This window comes from Peromyscus californicus, unplaced genomic scaffold, assembly GCF_007827085.1.
Source record: "Peromyscus californicus insignis strain IS unplaced genomic scaffold, ASM782708v3 Scaffold_6__1_contigs__length_162567912, whole genome shotgun sequence".
NCBI lineage: Eukaryota > Metazoa > Chordata > Mammalia > Rodentia > Cricetidae > Peromyscus > Peromyscus californicus.
The window spans coordinates 92875153-92892448 of NW_026294584.1; the positions used below are offsets into that span (position 1 = coordinate 92875153).

At 40.7% G+C, this 17296-nt stretch overlaps 1 protein-coding gene across 2 annotated transcripts in view; it reads right to left on the reverse strand.

Moving 5' to 3' along the window:
- The window catches only part of Ctnna2 (catenin alpha 2), a 1158645-nt gene that overhangs the window by 790966 nt on the left and 350383 nt on the right, over positions 1–17296 (reverse strand). For both annotated transcript variants that reach the window (XM_052721879.1, XM_052721880.1), the window contains exons 5-6: positions 16734–16853; positions 13865–14131 (exon numbers count right to left, since the gene is read on the reverse strand). In XM_052721879.1, the coding sequence (XP_052577839.1) occupies positions 13865–14131; positions 16734–16853 (387 nt within the window). The remainder of the gene's footprint in view (positions 1–13864; positions 14132–16733; positions 16854–17296) is intronic.

The following is a 17296-nucleotide window of genomic DNA, read 5'->3' on the forward strand; positions in this document are numbered from 1 at the left end:
GATGATGCAATAACATAATAAAGACCAGCCTTTGCCTTGCGTCACTTTCGGATTATTGTGCTGCTCCAGATTGCAACAGCGATTCTGGTCTTTAGTCAGAAAAGAATCAGAAGTGATAGCAGCATGTGTCCACCTGTCACAAGCTGTCACACCCTGGGTGCTGATGGCAGATCAAGGACATTACCCTTCCTTGTAAATAAATGTCCACTCCTGCAGATCACTACAAATGTCATCTTTCTTCAAGTCTGGGATGATCTTTGTTTAAAAAAAAAAATCTTTAGAAAATGTCTTCCTGCTCAGTGATATTTCTCAGTCTCAATACTTTCTCAAATACATTATTGCAGAAATGGGCACTACAAGGCTTGGAAATCTTTGTGTCACACATTCAAATTAACTAGTAAAAAAAAAAGAAAAGAAAAACTTCACAGTGATATGGTTCATAAGCATGTTACCTGACAGTGCCAAACATGATCCTGCTTTCAAACAAAGATGATTGCACACCTCTGTGCCCATCTGGTCAGCTTTTCCACTGAGGGGAAGTATTTTACGAATCACACTGTGGTTCAAGCCAAAAATTGTGAATCAATATGGACCCTCATGTCCCATATATAAACATCTCTTGGAGTAAGTTAAGCCATCAAATGTAAGTGCTACAGTTTCTATTTTGATACAGAAATAATGACACTGACCTTATGAATTATTTATGCCCTACCCCCAAGTTTATGTTGGGACAAAGGATGTGAAAGCTGGTTTGGGTGTAATTTAAAAAAATTTGGTTTTATTTTCGTTTTTGAGGCAGGGTTTTATTATGTAGCCTGACTTTGTCTCAAGCTAATGGTTCCTCCTAACTCAGCCTCCTGGGTGCTGGGATTATAAACTTACACACAATGACTAGAAAACAGTTTAACTCTGTCCCTCAACGATCCACTGTGATTAAAATTTGGTCTCAGGATGGGACAGTTAAGAGGTGGGATGAAACTTCTGGGAGCTCCATCACTGTGGAAGGTCTTATGCGGCCTTGACAATTGTCATGCAACATCGTAAGTTCTTGTGAAAGGATTCTTAATTAAAACAAAACAAAAAACCAGCAAGGCTGACCTACTCTGTCTTCTTCCTCCCAATGCCTCCTTCAAGATACAATCACCTGATGTTATGTGTGTCATATTTTGATACATATACTGAGGGGAAGACAAAGAAAGAAGAACAGAAATTTTTGTCAAGATAACCACCACTATAGTCTTCAAAATCTGGAGAAGTATGATTAAATTTGTAGGTGATCTCAAGACATTTTTTTAAACTGATGCAAATAATTTTCCTGATCTAATAAGATGGGGAAAGTTCCATACATGGGACACAAAGCGTCATCTCTGGAACTCATTCTGTGGACAGCACTAGACAACAGCTCTAGGCAAAATAATCAGGACCTTTGTGAGATGTTTATGCTTTTACATTTTTGGAGACAGGTCTGGCCCCCAGGCTAGCCCCGAACCCCCTATGTAGAGAAGGATGACCTCAAACCTCTGACCTTCCTGCCTCTATTTCTCAGTGACTGGGTTGCAGGCATCAACTGTAAAGCCTAGTTTTATGCAGTACTGAGGACTGAACCCTGGGCTTCATGCATAACAGGCAGGCACTCTACTGACTGGGAATTTCTCCAGGCCTACTAAGAGCCTCCCTGAAGCTTCATGTGTACAAAAGGTGTTTTATTTTACCTACATGGCATCATGACTTGCTTGTTTGGGGTATCTTCAGAGAGTTATACAAATTATGAGGTGGCATCTCTCTGTGTCATTCTTTCAGCATACTACTGAAATTGTGTTGTAGATGGAGAAACAAGATCATGAATGGAAAGATGCAGAGCAGGACTAAAAGACAAACATTTCTATTTGTTCCATACTGTGCTCTGCTCTCTAGCGCTTGCTAGTATGACCAGGATAACCACGGTGGCCTACATTACAGAGCTGTATTCCCAGTAATGGGGTGAGCCTACTGTTTATATGTGGACCTGGGAAGGGGGAGTGTTTTTGTACAGCTTTAGGACAATGACTGATGAATTACCAAAAAAATTAGGAAATCAGAAATTTTGGAGAAATGAAGGCACTTGATAAGCAATAATAAAATTTCTCTAATTCATTACTGAAAAACAAGTGTAAGAAGCATCTAAATGAATTTGATTGAAAAGAAATCGAAATACCAAGTTTTGGAAACAAGTAGGAGAAAAGTATGCTGTGTGTGTATGTGTGCTGTGCCACTGAGTCAAATTAAATTTTAAAAGATGTGAATGACTACGTAACATATTTACAGTATATTATTAGGATAGTACACCTACCCCATAGGAAGAGCATAAAAAGGTTGATCCCTGGAATGTTCATCGAAGCTTAACACTGTTGGAAATGGAGAGATGGGCCACCAGTGAAGAACACTTGCTCCTCTTCTAGAGGAGTTTGAACATCAGCACTCATTGTGGGTACCTCACAATTGCCTGTAATTCCAGGGGTTCCTATGCCCCTTCCTGACTTCTGTGTGCTCATGATGCACATACAAACAAGCAGGCACACACATACATGTAAGTAAAAGTAAGTTTAAAACAATTAAAAGATCAGCACTAATAATGTAAGAGATCACATGACAAGCCCAAGTCTGAATAACTGAGCTATTTAAATAGACCACATGCTTTTCCATAATCACTTCATTAGACAAAAGCTCTCATGTGGTTCCTAGTATTGAAACACAACTAATAAATCAGTGATAATCAAAATTATACTGTTTGTCCCATGTGGAAATCTTTAATACATTCATCAACTACATTAGCATTTGGGGTTTCATTTAGCACTAATTATTTGAAATAAAGATGTACTAATGCCAAAAATAAAACCTGCCAATTTTCTCAAAAGAGAAAATTAATTACTCACGAAACATACAGATTCTTACACTTTTTTTCTAGTAAAAGGACAGAAGATTGGAAGTATAATAATTTTATGTAAAGCTTGAAATCAGGGAAACAAGGATTTAAGTGGTAATTATTACAATGTTATTCCAAATCTCATTCTCCTATTTACTCAGTAATTCACATAATCCCCTTTCAGGACTGAAATGTCCAAGATAAAATTAAATTACTCGGGAATATTTCCTTGGAGAAAAAAAAGCATTGACCGAAGAGTAAGTAACTGCTGAACTTTGGAGAGGGCTCAGTTGGTAAAACACTTGCCTCTCAAGTGTGAGAACACAAGCTTGGACTGTCAGGAATTCACATGACAAAAAGGAAACACAGGCCTGCACTCCCGAAGATGGTAATATGGGGAATAGTTAGGTCGCTGGAGTTCAGGGCTCAGGTAGCATGGACGACTTGGCAAAGCTCCAGGCTAATGAAAGACTGTCCCAAACAAACAAACAACAACAACAAACAAATAAAAAATGAGAAGGTGACTGAGAATCAACACTGGAAGCTATCCTCTGATCTCCACATGTATGAATGTACACCAAGACAAGCATGCATGAACATTCCACACACTCAAACACGCATGCACAAACGTGTGTGTGTGTGTGTGTGTGTGTGTGTGTGTGTGTGTGTGTGTGTGTATGTGTTTACCTCCACCCTCTCTGCCGCATAGGAAAGTAAACACTTCTGTCATAACTTATACTGAGGTAGATAAATCCTTAGGAAAGAAAAGTCATTCAGAAGCAAGGTGAGAGGAGTCTGCATCCCACAGCATAGCTTTTGAATTATGGGTGATTGTACCTGGCCAGGGGGTCTAGAGGAGAAAAGGCAGGGAAGAGGATTGTCTAATAAAACTTGGTCATCTGTGTCCCACAGCCACCCTCTGCTCCATCCAGGCTTCCCTGAGAGGCTCTCCATTCAGAGCTACACCAATCTTAACTATTATTCCATGCCTCTAGACACAGAAAGTATTAAGTACTTATATTCCATAATAGTAATGTACAAAGCAGATCAAACACTTTCTGAGGCCAGTCCACCATGAGGTAGTATAGATACCTGTATCTCTGGGATTTGGACCCTAGTATGTACTTAAATCGTGGTCTATATTGATAAGGATACAAGGGACCACTGTAGTGTCTGGCCACCAGATGTCAGTGTACGATAAAGAATGCTAGACTACTGTTTAACTACATGGGCTGTAAGGAGTAAGGAGGAGCAGGTAGATTGAGAAGCACTTCATCTAGAGAAGGCAAGCGGCTGAGAATTGCTGAATCCTGCAGTAAGTTTTTCATACTGGGTTTTCTTATTGTTTTTATTCATTTGTTTGGTTCCGTTTTTTTGATGTTATGTAAGAATCAGGTATGATGGCACATACCTGTAACCCCAGCACACAGAAGGTCCAAAAGAATGGGAATCCCACCAGGGGCTGTAGAGTGAGGCTCTATCTTAAACAGATATGGAAACAATTTCTTTTAAAGATAAATTGAATGAGCACACCAGCACATTGAAGAAGCTCAAAGCAACAGCTTAGCCTAAATTAGAAAATCACAGATGTGGAATTTGTTATCAATTTTTAAATCATAGATCTGCATACATACTTAGCAATTTGATAACAGTCCAAGGTTAAGGGTACTTGATCTTTCAGAGTACCCTAGTTCAGATCCCTGCACCTATATTAGGCTGCTCACAAACACCTCTAAATCCTGCTCCAGGGAATTCAATCCACTCTTCTGCCTTCTGTGTGCTCCTAAACCCAACACAGGCATGCATGTGTGTGCTTACACACACACACACACACACACACACACACACACACAAGAACTAAATCTTTTCTTTTCAAAGTTTTTCTTAACCTTTGTTTACAGCTCATGATCATTTCCTTAAGGAATCCATCCACTATTCCACCCTTCCTTCCCCACACTGCACACATGCGCGCACACACACATACACACACAATTTAATAGCACATTATTCACCCAAATGCATACAATGCATTAATGCTCTTTAGCAACTATCTCTACTAAGTAAGCATTTTCTCTTTTATGAACTGTACATCTTTGACGTTATGTCTCATTTCTACCCTGTTCACTCTCTGTGAAAGATCTACGTTATCTTACAGCTAAACTTTACACTAAGACTGAAGCACAAAATAGCTCAGCTCAGTACCTGTGACTACACAGTTATCTAGAGCTTGGAGTAAGTCGCCAGGCTCCTGAATCCAAGGTCTACACTTGCCTCAGGGTCTCAGAGTTCTTATGATGCCCATTCACTTTGATGGACAGATATCAGAGAGTGTGATTAAAAGCTATTGATAGAGGTACTAAAGAAAAGCAAGTGTGGTAAGGGCAACAAAGCATGTGTTGAATATTGGCACTACTCAGAGAGAAAATCCTTCACCATGCTGTCTAGGTAAAGTTAGGTCAGGGGCTCACATCTATTACCTCTAAGATCTCTGATGAAGGATCCTAAAGATGCTAAGACTTTTTGAGTAGTGCAATAAACCCCCTATTCCATTGTTTTACAGACTGGATAGATGTTCCTATGGATGTTTCAGTCCCTCAAGGAGCCATGAGCCAAAGCTCCGGCTAGCTGAGGAATTCTCAAAGGCATGTACCAGGAACAGTAAATTGTCCTAATGCAGGGCATGGTCCTAGGTTTGTTTACTGGCTTTCATTTTTATGCATCTGTCCTCTACTTTGCTAATTGCTTTCAAACAGTTCCAGCTTGCATTTCCCTCATGAATACATTTATAGTATTTAGATAGGACCTTCTGTTCTCCTCTCTCTTCACTCTTACGTAGCTTAATTAGACTGAAACTAATTAAGGATCTTCACCACTTAATGTGGGGTTTCCCAGATGTTGTCCCCAGAATGATGTCAAAGGAGATATGCAGTGTGGAAGCCTCCTAGTAAAGAAACAACTTGGTTGCTATGACAAATGAAGGGATATAACCAAAAAGGGACTGGAAAAGGGGCTCATTGTAAAAGTTCTTATCTCTATGGAAATACATTCATCTTTCCTTGTGGTTGTAGAGATCCAAAATCCAGAGATTCTGAGAATCCCTGATCTGTCCAGAGCTTTGGTTCACAGCTCCTAGGGGGACCAGAGTGCCCATATGACATCTACTTGGTCTTTGGAACAATGGAAAAGAGGATTACTTCATTACTCAAAAAGATCTTAACTTCTTCAGACTCTTTCAATAGAAATCACTGAGGTCATGTATCTGAACCCCTAACCTAACTTACCTAAAAAGAATTTCCATTCTCTACTGAAACTACCTTCTAACTCTAGGTCTCCAAAATCTAGTCTGGAGTTGAGAATAGTCATAGACATCCAGAAATCTCTTCTCTGTGTTCTGTGAGGGCACATTTCTTAAATGAGCTTCTGCGATTGAAACCCTGTACTGAACCACATTTTTTAGGGTGGGGCTAGATAACAATCATGAGCACAGAAGAAGCCTAGAGAGGGGATAGCCTTTGGTCAGTGACTACTACAGCACAATAATGCTCCCTGCTCACCCAACTACCCACCCACCCACCCACCCAAGCGACAGTAGCAGCATTATGGCCCAGGTCCCTGGTTCTTTTCAGGCACAGCTGCTTTTATCTTCCTGGCCTGTCTCTGTTGCTGATACTTAATCCCAAGCACTCATATCCATTGAACAACAAAGCAGAAACACTAATTACAGTTTAATCAAGAATAGAAAAAACATACTGAAAAAACACAATAAAAATGGGAAGGAAAGTCTAAAGGACTAAAAATGGGTGTGAAAAACCAAGGACAACTTATATGGACGCGGGATGTTTAGGTAACAGTTCAGTTCTATGTGATTGAGAATACATTGTCTCAATTCTCCACCGCAGACAGCATCTTACAAGGCACAGCAGTAGTAAAACAAAGCAAGATGCTGCATGGTCAGTACCACAGTGTCCCTTATCCCCAAGTGGAAGCATTAAAACTCTTGAAAGGCATGCACATAGATTTCATGAGTGAAGACAGTGTTGGAAGCAATTTGGAAGAGTGTCACAGGCTGGGAGGGGCCAGAGCAGAGGTGGTATACTGAAGCTTTGGGCTGTCAGGGGACAGGGGAAGGGCCCAGAACCTACTGAACAAGCTTTGAAAGTGAAAGAAAAGAAATGTCAGATGATAGAATGCAGCCAAAACAAACAAACAAAAAACAAAAAAACCAAAAAACAATCACAGGTTCATTTTTTGTGTAGGCATGGAACACACAGCATGGAACAAGAAAAGAAGAAATGAAGCATGTCAGAATGAGAGATTATCCAACAGACAAATGGAAAGCAAAGTCATGGAAAAAGCTAAGCATAGGGGAGGTCAATGAACCACTCACAATTTTATTTAAAATAATAAGTACTTAAATATACGAGTGACTGATTTCATTTTTTAGTTTACGTGTGTTTGCAGATGTGAGTGTAGATGCCTGTGGAGGCCAGAAGGTGTCAGTTCTTCTGAAGCTGGAGTTACAGCAGTGGCAAGTCATGTGACATGGGGGCTGAGACTGGAATTCAGGGCTTCTGCAAGAACAGCAATCACTCTTAACTGCTAGGCCATGTCTCTGGCCCCTTTTATTTTAAGTAATTTGGTTATTTGACGGTTTCGTTTGAGGTGGGATGGTGATGTATCCTAGCACTAAGGAGGCTGAAGCAGAGGGCTGTGAGGTTATGGTCAACCTATGTCACATAGTGAGTTAAAGGCCAATGTAGAAAAAAAACATATTTTTAAAGAGAGAAATAGTTTTTTATTTTAAATATGAATTTAAATCCATACTTAAATTTATGAATTCATGAAAATATGATTCATGAATAGCATCAATGTCCATGTTCACAGTGATAGCCTCTATAGCTAAGGTATTAAAGGATAAAGTTTCCCAAAGTATATTCATTTCATTTATTTACACAAAAGAATTACATAAAAACATCTGGAGTGTTCTCTTCCACTCTCCTTTTTTTTTTTTTTTTTTAAAGTGAGGTCTCACTCTAGCTCTGGCTGACCTGGAAATTGAGCCATTCCCCTGTAATGGACAGGAGCATGGTCAACTTAATAAAAAAATCCTGCATTACATTCTAAGGTTATCTCCACTCTCAAAAGTTTCCCAGCAATCAAAGCTGATCTTGCAATTTGACTTACACATGAGAAGTCATTACTTGTTTGTGGTGGTATTGTGTTCCCCAAAATATTGTGTACCCTAATAAATTTATCTGGGGTCAGAGAACAGACAGCCACTAGATACAGAGGCTAGAAAATGGTGGCACTCACGCCTTTAATCCTAGCATTCCAGACGGAGAAATCCATCTGGGATCTCTGTGAGTTCAAGGCCACACTGGAAAGAGCCAGGCATGGTGACACATGCCTTAAATCCCAGGGAGTGAGTCTTTAATCCCAGGGAGTGATGGTAGAAGGCAGAAAGATATATAAGGCGTGAGGACCAGGAACTAGAAGCATTTGGCTGGTTAAGCTTTCAGACTTCTAGCCGCACAGTTCAGCTGAGAGCCATTCGGATATGAGAACACAGAGGCTTCCAGTCTGAGGAAACAAGATCAGCTGAGAAGTTTGCCAGGTGAGGCTAGCTGTGGCTTGTTCTACCTCTCTGACCTTCCAGTATTCACCCCAATAACTGGCCTCAGGTTTGATTTTATTAGTAACAACTTTTAAGACTCCTGCTACACTTGTTAAAAATAATCTGCACAGGGTTTCCCAGTGGACATTGTCACGTAACTGAATTAACTTCCTCCAGTTCCCACAATCGAAACCCTGATGATTTTCTCATTGATCAGCAATCATTTTACTTTTGTGGCCACATGATTAGAGGCTCTCTTGGCAATTTCTAATTATTACAATACTGGCTTTGGACCCTTGATTATTTTTCTCTGTCAATCACTGCATTGATTTTTTTCTTTCTTCCTTTTATATATATCTATATATATCTATATATATCTATATAGATATCTATATATCTAGGATATATAGATATATAGATGCAGGCTCGGTGGTGACAGAAGATAGGTGACCAAGCATTGAGCCCTAATTCTCACCTCCTTACAAACCAATCCTATGGTTTTAAACAGATGGAGGTAAAAAACATCAACTCCCCCTGATTCCGAGTAACGATAAAGTTTGTGTGTGTGTGCTCACAGATGAGCACGTGTGTGTGTGTGTGTGTGTGTGTGTGTGTGTGTGTGTGTGCGCGCGCATATGTGCAGGCCAGAGGACAACATCTGGTATCTTCTTCAGTCATCCTCTACCTTTTCATTTTTTTTTTTTTTTTTTTTGAATTTTTACGAGAGGGTCTTCACTCAACATGGAGCTCCCTGAATCAGCTGGACCGGGTGGTCAGTAAGCTCTAAGACTCTTCCTGTGTCTACCCACAGCTCCCATCAATAGGGCTGAGGTTCCAAGTGTACTTTGCTCTAAGGCTCTTCCTGTGTCTACCCACGGCTCCCATCAATAGTGTTGAGGTTCCAGGTGTACTTTGCTCTAAGACTCTTCCTGTGTCTACCCACAGCTCCCATCAATAGTGCTGAGGTTCCAGGTGTACTTTGCTCTAAGACTCTTCCTGTGTCTACCCACAGCTCCCATCAACAGTGCTGAGGTTCCAGGTGTACTTTGCTCTAAGACTCTTCCTGTGTCTACCCACAGCTCCCATCAATAGTGCTGAGGTTCCAGGTGTACTTTGCTCTAAGACTCTTCCTGTGTCTACCCACAGCTCCCATCAATAGTGCTGAGGTTCCAGGTGTACTTTGCTCTAAGACTCTTCCTGTGTCTACCCACAGCTCCCATCAATAGTGCTGAGGGTCCAGGTGTACTTTGCTCTAAGACTCTTCCTGTGTCTACTCACAGCTCCCATCAATAGTGCTGAGGTTCCAGGTGTACTTTGTTAGTCTAGTCTCTTTATATAGATACTGGTCTTTGAATTCAGCTCCTCATGCTGGCACCATAAGCAGTTGACTGACTGAAATGGCTCCCCAGACCTAACTATAAGACTTTAAGGCACATCCACTCCATCCACTCTCCCATGAAAGCTAAAATTGACATTCATAACCACTAGTACAGGTTGCCTCTCAGATTCAAATTTAAGACAAGAGAAATATGGACTGGGAAACTCTGTCTTGTATTCATACAGCTCTTCTCACTTCAGCATTGCAGAGATTTGACTATTTAAACTGTCACTGCATTCGGCAGCCATTAGGTCATTTATCAACACGGCTTATCACCAGAAAAGTCAGTAACAGGGCATTAGAGTTTTTCACTGAGTGAAATGCCATGGTTTAAGTATCTGTGGTATGATTTGGATAAGTGTCCTCTAAAGACCATGTGTTTAGCTTTACAGCCCCACCTGGGGTGCCAATGGGAGCTGGTGGGTATGTCCTTGAAGGGATATTGGGTCCTTGGTCTCTCCTCTCTCCTTTTCCCTTACTTATCATGCTGAGGTGAACATCTTGTTCCATCACGTGCTCCTGCCATTCTTTACTGCCTCATCACAGGCTCCAACATGAATCCAATTGGCCTGGCACTAAAACTTCTGAACATGGAGGCCAAAGCAATCAGTCTTTCCTTTTGTAAAATTATTAGCTTTCTTTTAATGTCTCTATCTTTTTCTGTAAGTCCAGAAGAGCATCAGGTCCCCTAGAGCTGGAGTTACAGATACTGGTGAGCCACCTGACTTGGGTGCTAGGAACTACTAACTTTGGTCATCTGAAAGAAAAGCAAGTACTCCTAACTACTGAGACATTTTGCTTACCCCAAACTTTCCCTTTTTGTGGAGATTATTTTAAGTATGTTGTTACAGCTATGGGCGGCTGACTAACACATTCTGCAAACAGCACGGGGTTTTTAGAGAAAGTGCCTATAAATTCTAAATTGATTTCAAGTATGGAATACCTGGAGAATAACAAAGACCAAACAAACTCTCATCCCATTTATAAGTGTTCCATAAAGAGAAGCAGTCTATTGTTTTTAATGAAAGAATTTCAAATATTAAGGGATCTAGGTTTATTGACATAAGAAATTACTGAAAATCTACAAGTAACTAGTTATAGTGTATTCCTTTAAAAATTTAATGGTAACACCGGTAGTGGCCAGAAAGTTCTGAAAACAGCTTTCATTTACCAGGGAGCAGCTGCTAGGCAGACACACAAGTGGAGGCTGCTGTTCTGGATTGCAGCTCAGACAGCTGCACACATTAATTTTCGTTAACCTTTGAAAATAAAATGTAAAACATTGGGTCATTGTTACATAATTTCCATTGCTTACAAACAAACAACCACTAGTAATAAAGTACTGGTGGGTACGAGTCATTAACATAATTCAAAGTTGTTTCATTAATACATAATGTCCTTAGTTAACATTATGATCAATGAAATGAATTAATCCATAACTCATTGAACTAATGAAATTAAATCAACAGATTAATCAGTCTGCTATACTCATGTCTAATTCCCCGAGGCCTTTTGCACCCTAAATAAGAAGGTAACACTGTGGTAAATGAAAGGTGTTAAAGGTTCAAGGTGTGGACATACGTCACAATGTGAGTCTTCCTAGATGACCTCAAATTTGGTTTGATGAATCTGAAGCCTTTTGCAAAATCACAGTGATGCTTCAAGTGGTATGCTTGTTGGTGAAAGCTGAAGTTGACAACAGTCTGGAACCAGAAGGAAAGAAGGGGACTGGAGCTATCCCACTGCTGAACAGCAGATGGCAGCAGCTGACGGGTCTGTTGTGAGCGAGTTCCATGTTCTCTTCCCACTACTTTTCCCGGCTTACTATTCAATCACAAAAGAAATGATTATATAACAAAAAGGATGGGGTCAAATTTGGCTAAGCAACAAATCCCTTCTTAACTAATTTTTCTTACTGCCCTATTTAAAAAAATATTTTTGCATTTTAGATTATTTGTGACTTTTTACTGTTTTAAAAGTGCGACATTTTTGTTTAGTTTGCATTTAAGTTAGAGTAGCAATATACCATGTATTAATGTTTGAATGCATGATCTACTCTTTTCCTTCTTAACATATTGTTTTATTCATTTTGCTTACTCCAGAAAAAAATCTTTATCATCACTTTAACGAGCTTGAAAAATCTATCAGCATTTTTATTGTTCTTGCCTGGACAGTACTGAAAGAGTCAATGGTCTTCCTGTCCTGTGTCACAGAATTACTCACCACAGAGTGAAGTCTGACCGTCAATAGAGAAAATCTGTTCTATTTTTGGCACTGCACATCTATATTTGGTGTATTGTAGCGCATGTGAGGAAATTAAAATAAGGAACAAAATAAAGTGAACACCTTTACTGATTTTCATGAAAGTTTTACAAACATTACGTTAAACTTAATTCATTTTGAAAAATGGAGAGCCACCTGCTGAAGTGTTGCAGGTGGGATTAGAGTGCTGATACTGGGGATAGTGCTGAGTCCCCATTTCTGTAATAAATTCATTCAATTTACTACTAAATTCGGATTTAATTCTTACATAAAACCTGATAATGGACTGGAGAGGTTGCTCAGCAGTTCAAAGCACATGCTGCACTTGTAGAGTACCTAAGCTTGGTTCCCAGCACTCATGTTGGGTGACACACAAGTGCCTGTAACTCCAGCTTCAGGGAATAGAGCTCCTCTGGCTTCTGTAGGCTCTTACACTCACGTGCACATACTCACACAGAGACACACAAACACATACATAATTAAAAATAAGCCCTTTTTAAAAATCCTATAAAATCACTATTTGGTGTGAGTGAATATATATGTACTTATGAATATGAGTATATGTATAAGAATGTGTCCATCTACACACTCACAGAGACTGTTGAATTAAGAGAGAAGAAAAGATCTCAGAGCCTCCAGAATACACAGTATTACAATTATTCCTCAACAATATTCTCCACCTCACACCTTGGGCACACACTGCTTTCCTCAGGATCTTCCCTTCTGGCCACTAGCTAATGAATATTTCCTGCCAAAAGCTCATGTCCACTCCCCTAAGAGCAAGCCTCCATCTTTTTCAGCAGCTTCTAAGTAACCGAGTTTTTTTTTTTCTCTTGTGAATTCTGTTCTATCCCTTTTTCTACGGTTCCCATCTCCACTGTGTAACAAAATGCTCATGAATGCAGACCATGGGAGTCTCCATGTCTTTTTCAGCGTATGCAGGATCACATGCTGGTGGGTAAATGACTGCACAGATGAGCCCATTCATATCTGATCTTGAAGGTGTGTTTTCATTCTTGGCTGCTGACGACTACACCCTCTCATGCACTTACATGCAAGGAGTAGGAGGTCTCCTGTGTCCCCTTCTAGGATATTCCATCAGCAAGAGCAGATGCAGGAGGTAGGTCTTTCATGGGATTTGCACCCAGCACTCCTGAGAGGAGGCATGCAAATAAGGACTAGATTCCCATATAGGGTTTAGGGTAGTAGGGTTTGCTTGTCACTGACTTAAACTGAAGGTATTGAGGGCAACTTCCCACTGAGACAGAATATAGATGCAATCTAATGCCAGTAGCTTATAACATCTATCCCCTTTATAATGAAATTGATTACCCAAATGACTTGGAGGTGAGGTATTCCTTCTACCTGGCAGTGATCACATCTCTTAAACATGGTTGCTATATTCTGTAAAGATTAGTATATGAGGTCCTCCCAATATTTTAGATTTCCAATAACATCCATACGGTTTATCTTCTTGTCAAAAATTCTGAGAAGAAAATCAATATATACTATTATGTGCCTGTAACTTATGGTATCCCTTAAATTATGTAAATTATGGTATCCTTTCATGCACATATATGTATACTGTATATATAGTACATATAGATGTGTGTGTGCGTGTTTGTGTGTGTGTGTGTGTGTGTGTGTGTGTGTGTGTGTGTGTGGTGGGGGTAAGTGTACACTCTGTACGTATCAGCCAGGTGCTTACATCAAACTCATTCAGGGCTGCAGCCAGCTCGCCAATCCCCGTATGGCCTTTGCCTTCATCGGTGGGTGAGGTGGCCTGAGCGGCACTGGAAATTCCAGCTATGGCCTCTTGGACTTGCTTGAATACATAATCTCGGTTGGCTCTGGTAGCAGCAACATCTGGGTGGCGGAGGAAGGCTTGGGAGGCTGTGTACAGCATGGTGGCATTCTTCTTCAGGGCTCCACGGGCAGCGGCCATTTCATCCCTACAGTGAGGGTCCTTCAGCTCCTGTGAAAAAATGGAACATATGTAAGGCTTGTGTACAAGCGTTTGCAGGGATACTTGCAGCCTCAGGCACATGGACACATTGTGGATTTTCGAAACACTCCTCCTTCCCTTGTGCAATTTGTAGCTGCCAGAGTGACTCAAAACTGCTCTGTCTTTGTGAGATGTCTAAGTCAGTGACTGATTGAAAACCAAGTTTTTTAAAACCAAGCTTTTTAAAACCAAGTTACTAACCAATCCACCAAGGTGTCTTCTTCCACAAGACCCTGCACCCTTGTCCCTGCCATCCTCGGACATTACTATAATGACTTTGTAAGTGTGCATCGCTCCCCCATAGTTTCTCTCATAGTGGGCCCTGTCTGTCTTGATATTGCTGACTCTGTGATCATCAGCACAGTGTCTGCCAGCTAAGAGACATTGAATACACAAATATCACTGAAGGAATGCAAACCCCAGGAAACCACCAAGTGAAGTGGGCTTTAGACATCATAGGATTTGCTCTCAGCAAATGGAAAACCTGAAGTCAGTCACCTAGGACCTGTTTGCTCCTGTTTAATTACATTTATAAAACAGGAAATCCAATATTATTACTTCATGTATCCATTCCACTTCACTCTCACTTCCAGAAGTTTTCTTTAACTTAACTGTGGCAAGTAAGTTGTTTCTTACAAGTACAAACCATAAGATAAATGTTGACTGAGCCCTTGCCTAGAATGTGTGAGGCCTGATTTTGATCAAGACCAGGGGGAAAAGATGAAACCAAATAATAAGGTGCACATGGCAATGATCATAGAGTTGCAGCGACTTTGTCAAAAGGAGGAGGAAAATGCCATATGCTGAAAAGTGAGTGTTGTGTTTTTGAGTGGGCTTTATTTCTTTTTGCTAAATGTTACAGTAGAAGTCTGAATTAGTGGGTAATTAAAAGAAGGCATTTTGGAGAAACCCCTGAGCTGTATTATTAGATTTCTCATAGGAGTGCCCATATCATCGGTGGTCTGATACCAGCTCCTCACCAAGTCTGCTTCAGTCTCCAGCCTGCTATTTCCCTTCTGTCTGATACTTCAGTGTGGATGTTTTAAGCATCTCAAAGCCATGCCTGTGAATATCACATATTGAATTCTAACCCTAATTAGGGCTCTTTCAATCTTCCTCATGCCAATCAAACTACTGCCTTCTACTTATTTGCTTACACCAGAGCTTTGAAGGAAACTCGCTGCTGTCAGTCATTCACTTCTCACCTCTGGAGCAGAGACAGCTTTTCAAAATATATTTCATCCCCTATATCTTTCCCCCACTTTCATTGCTTCTCACTGATGGAGACCATCATTGCCTACTATCGAGTCCACTCACACCCTTCTACTGTCTGCTTCTCTTCAACTCTGTTTCTTTTTCAGCAAAATATTGACAATGATGCTAATATGTAAAGCTTAGCTGTGGATACTGGACTTGGAACCTGTTTACAATAAGATCTAAACGCCCTGTAACAAGACCAGATACCATGGCCTGCATTTCTAACTTCCCTCTCCCCTGCCTTCCTCTTGGTTCTCTGCTATCCAAGCACTGGAATGAGTTGTTTCACTGAGAGAAATCCATCTAGCCACCACCACCCCTTCCACACACTTAAAAGCAATTACCCACTGGACAGACAGCAAGCAACAAAGATTTATACAGGTAAAACTAAAAAACAAACTACACAAACGAAAGTCCTGTGTAAGTGCCTGCTCCATACTGGACATCTGTCATTCCAGCATCACTTCAGCCAGGCATAGAGTGGATACTCAACTGCTGTTGGGGGATAAAACTTTTCAGTTGGTGAAAGATACTATAGTGTTCCTCCAAATGTGAAGAATTCTGGGAGCAGTTGAGAGGACTGGTGGAGACAACAGTAACAGATGCTCCCAGTTATAGAGGTGTTTCTCTGTTGGTTTGCTTGTTTTATTTTTTTAGAATGTAATGATACTCTTTGGGAACAATGAACTCTTTGGATACTCTTTGGGAATTCCAAAGGCATCCCACAAACAGCTAAAACTAAGGGATCTATGTCTCGACAGAGGGGATATGGGGCAGATCCTAGGTCATCCATCACCATTGTTATGGGTGCTTGTCACCAGTGTCCTTTCTTGCCTCTTCTTTCTCTCTCCAACTTGCTCTTCCTCTCACTCTGTCCATGCTTCCTTCTTCTCTTTTATGAACATTTTGCTGCATGTGTGATGATGCATCCTGTGCATGTATCATCTGGTTTACACAGAACTAAGAGATTCAGTTTGGGAGCAAACCGTGACATCCAAGAGTGTACAGCACCACATCTCAGTCTGCTTTCTTTTCATTTGACCTCAGTCACTGGACAGAAGGTTCAAGTGTGGTGGGACATGAAACCTGTTCTCATCACTGAGAACTGGTAGTCTGTGATCTATTCATAGGCAGTAACCAGACAGTACCCAGGGCCCCACGTGGAGGCACCAATAGTCAAAGCAGAACACAGACTTTGTGATAGGTTCTTGGAACATTCAGTCACAAGCAGATGCAACTGGTCCATGTTTCAGGCTTACAGAGACACAGTTACTTAGACTCACCCGTCCCCAGCAACATTTCCAAACCTTCCCACCTGTTGTCGCCTTGCTGCCACATAGTTCAGTTTCACCATTTCTTTTCCAAACTCTTTAAAGCGGTTTGCAAGATCTTGCTCATTTGTAGCATTTTTGACAGCTTCCAGAGCCTCCTCAACCTGAATTTAAAAAAATACACAGCATATTAATTAGAAAATAGTACTTAAATATTAAACATGCTATAAATGGTAACTTGTAAAGAAAGCATGAATATGTATTAACATCGAAACAGCAGGCAAAATCATACCTAATAATCACCTATAGTGAAAACAGCATTTTTCCCCCAAATTTATAGAACAGGGACCTAAGAGGTGAGTTGAGAGTAAAAAGCACATGCTGCTCTTGTAGAGACCCGAGTTTGGCCCCCTGCACACACACTGGGTAGCTCATAACTCCTGATTTGGTGGACCTGGCACCTCGGCAGCCACAGGCACCTGAATTCACATGCATGTACTCTCACACACACACATATAAACATAACTAAAAATATTTCGTGTAAATGAAACTAGAGACTGAATTCCCAAAGCACACACAAATCCTCTCCATGGTCTATTTTACTGAA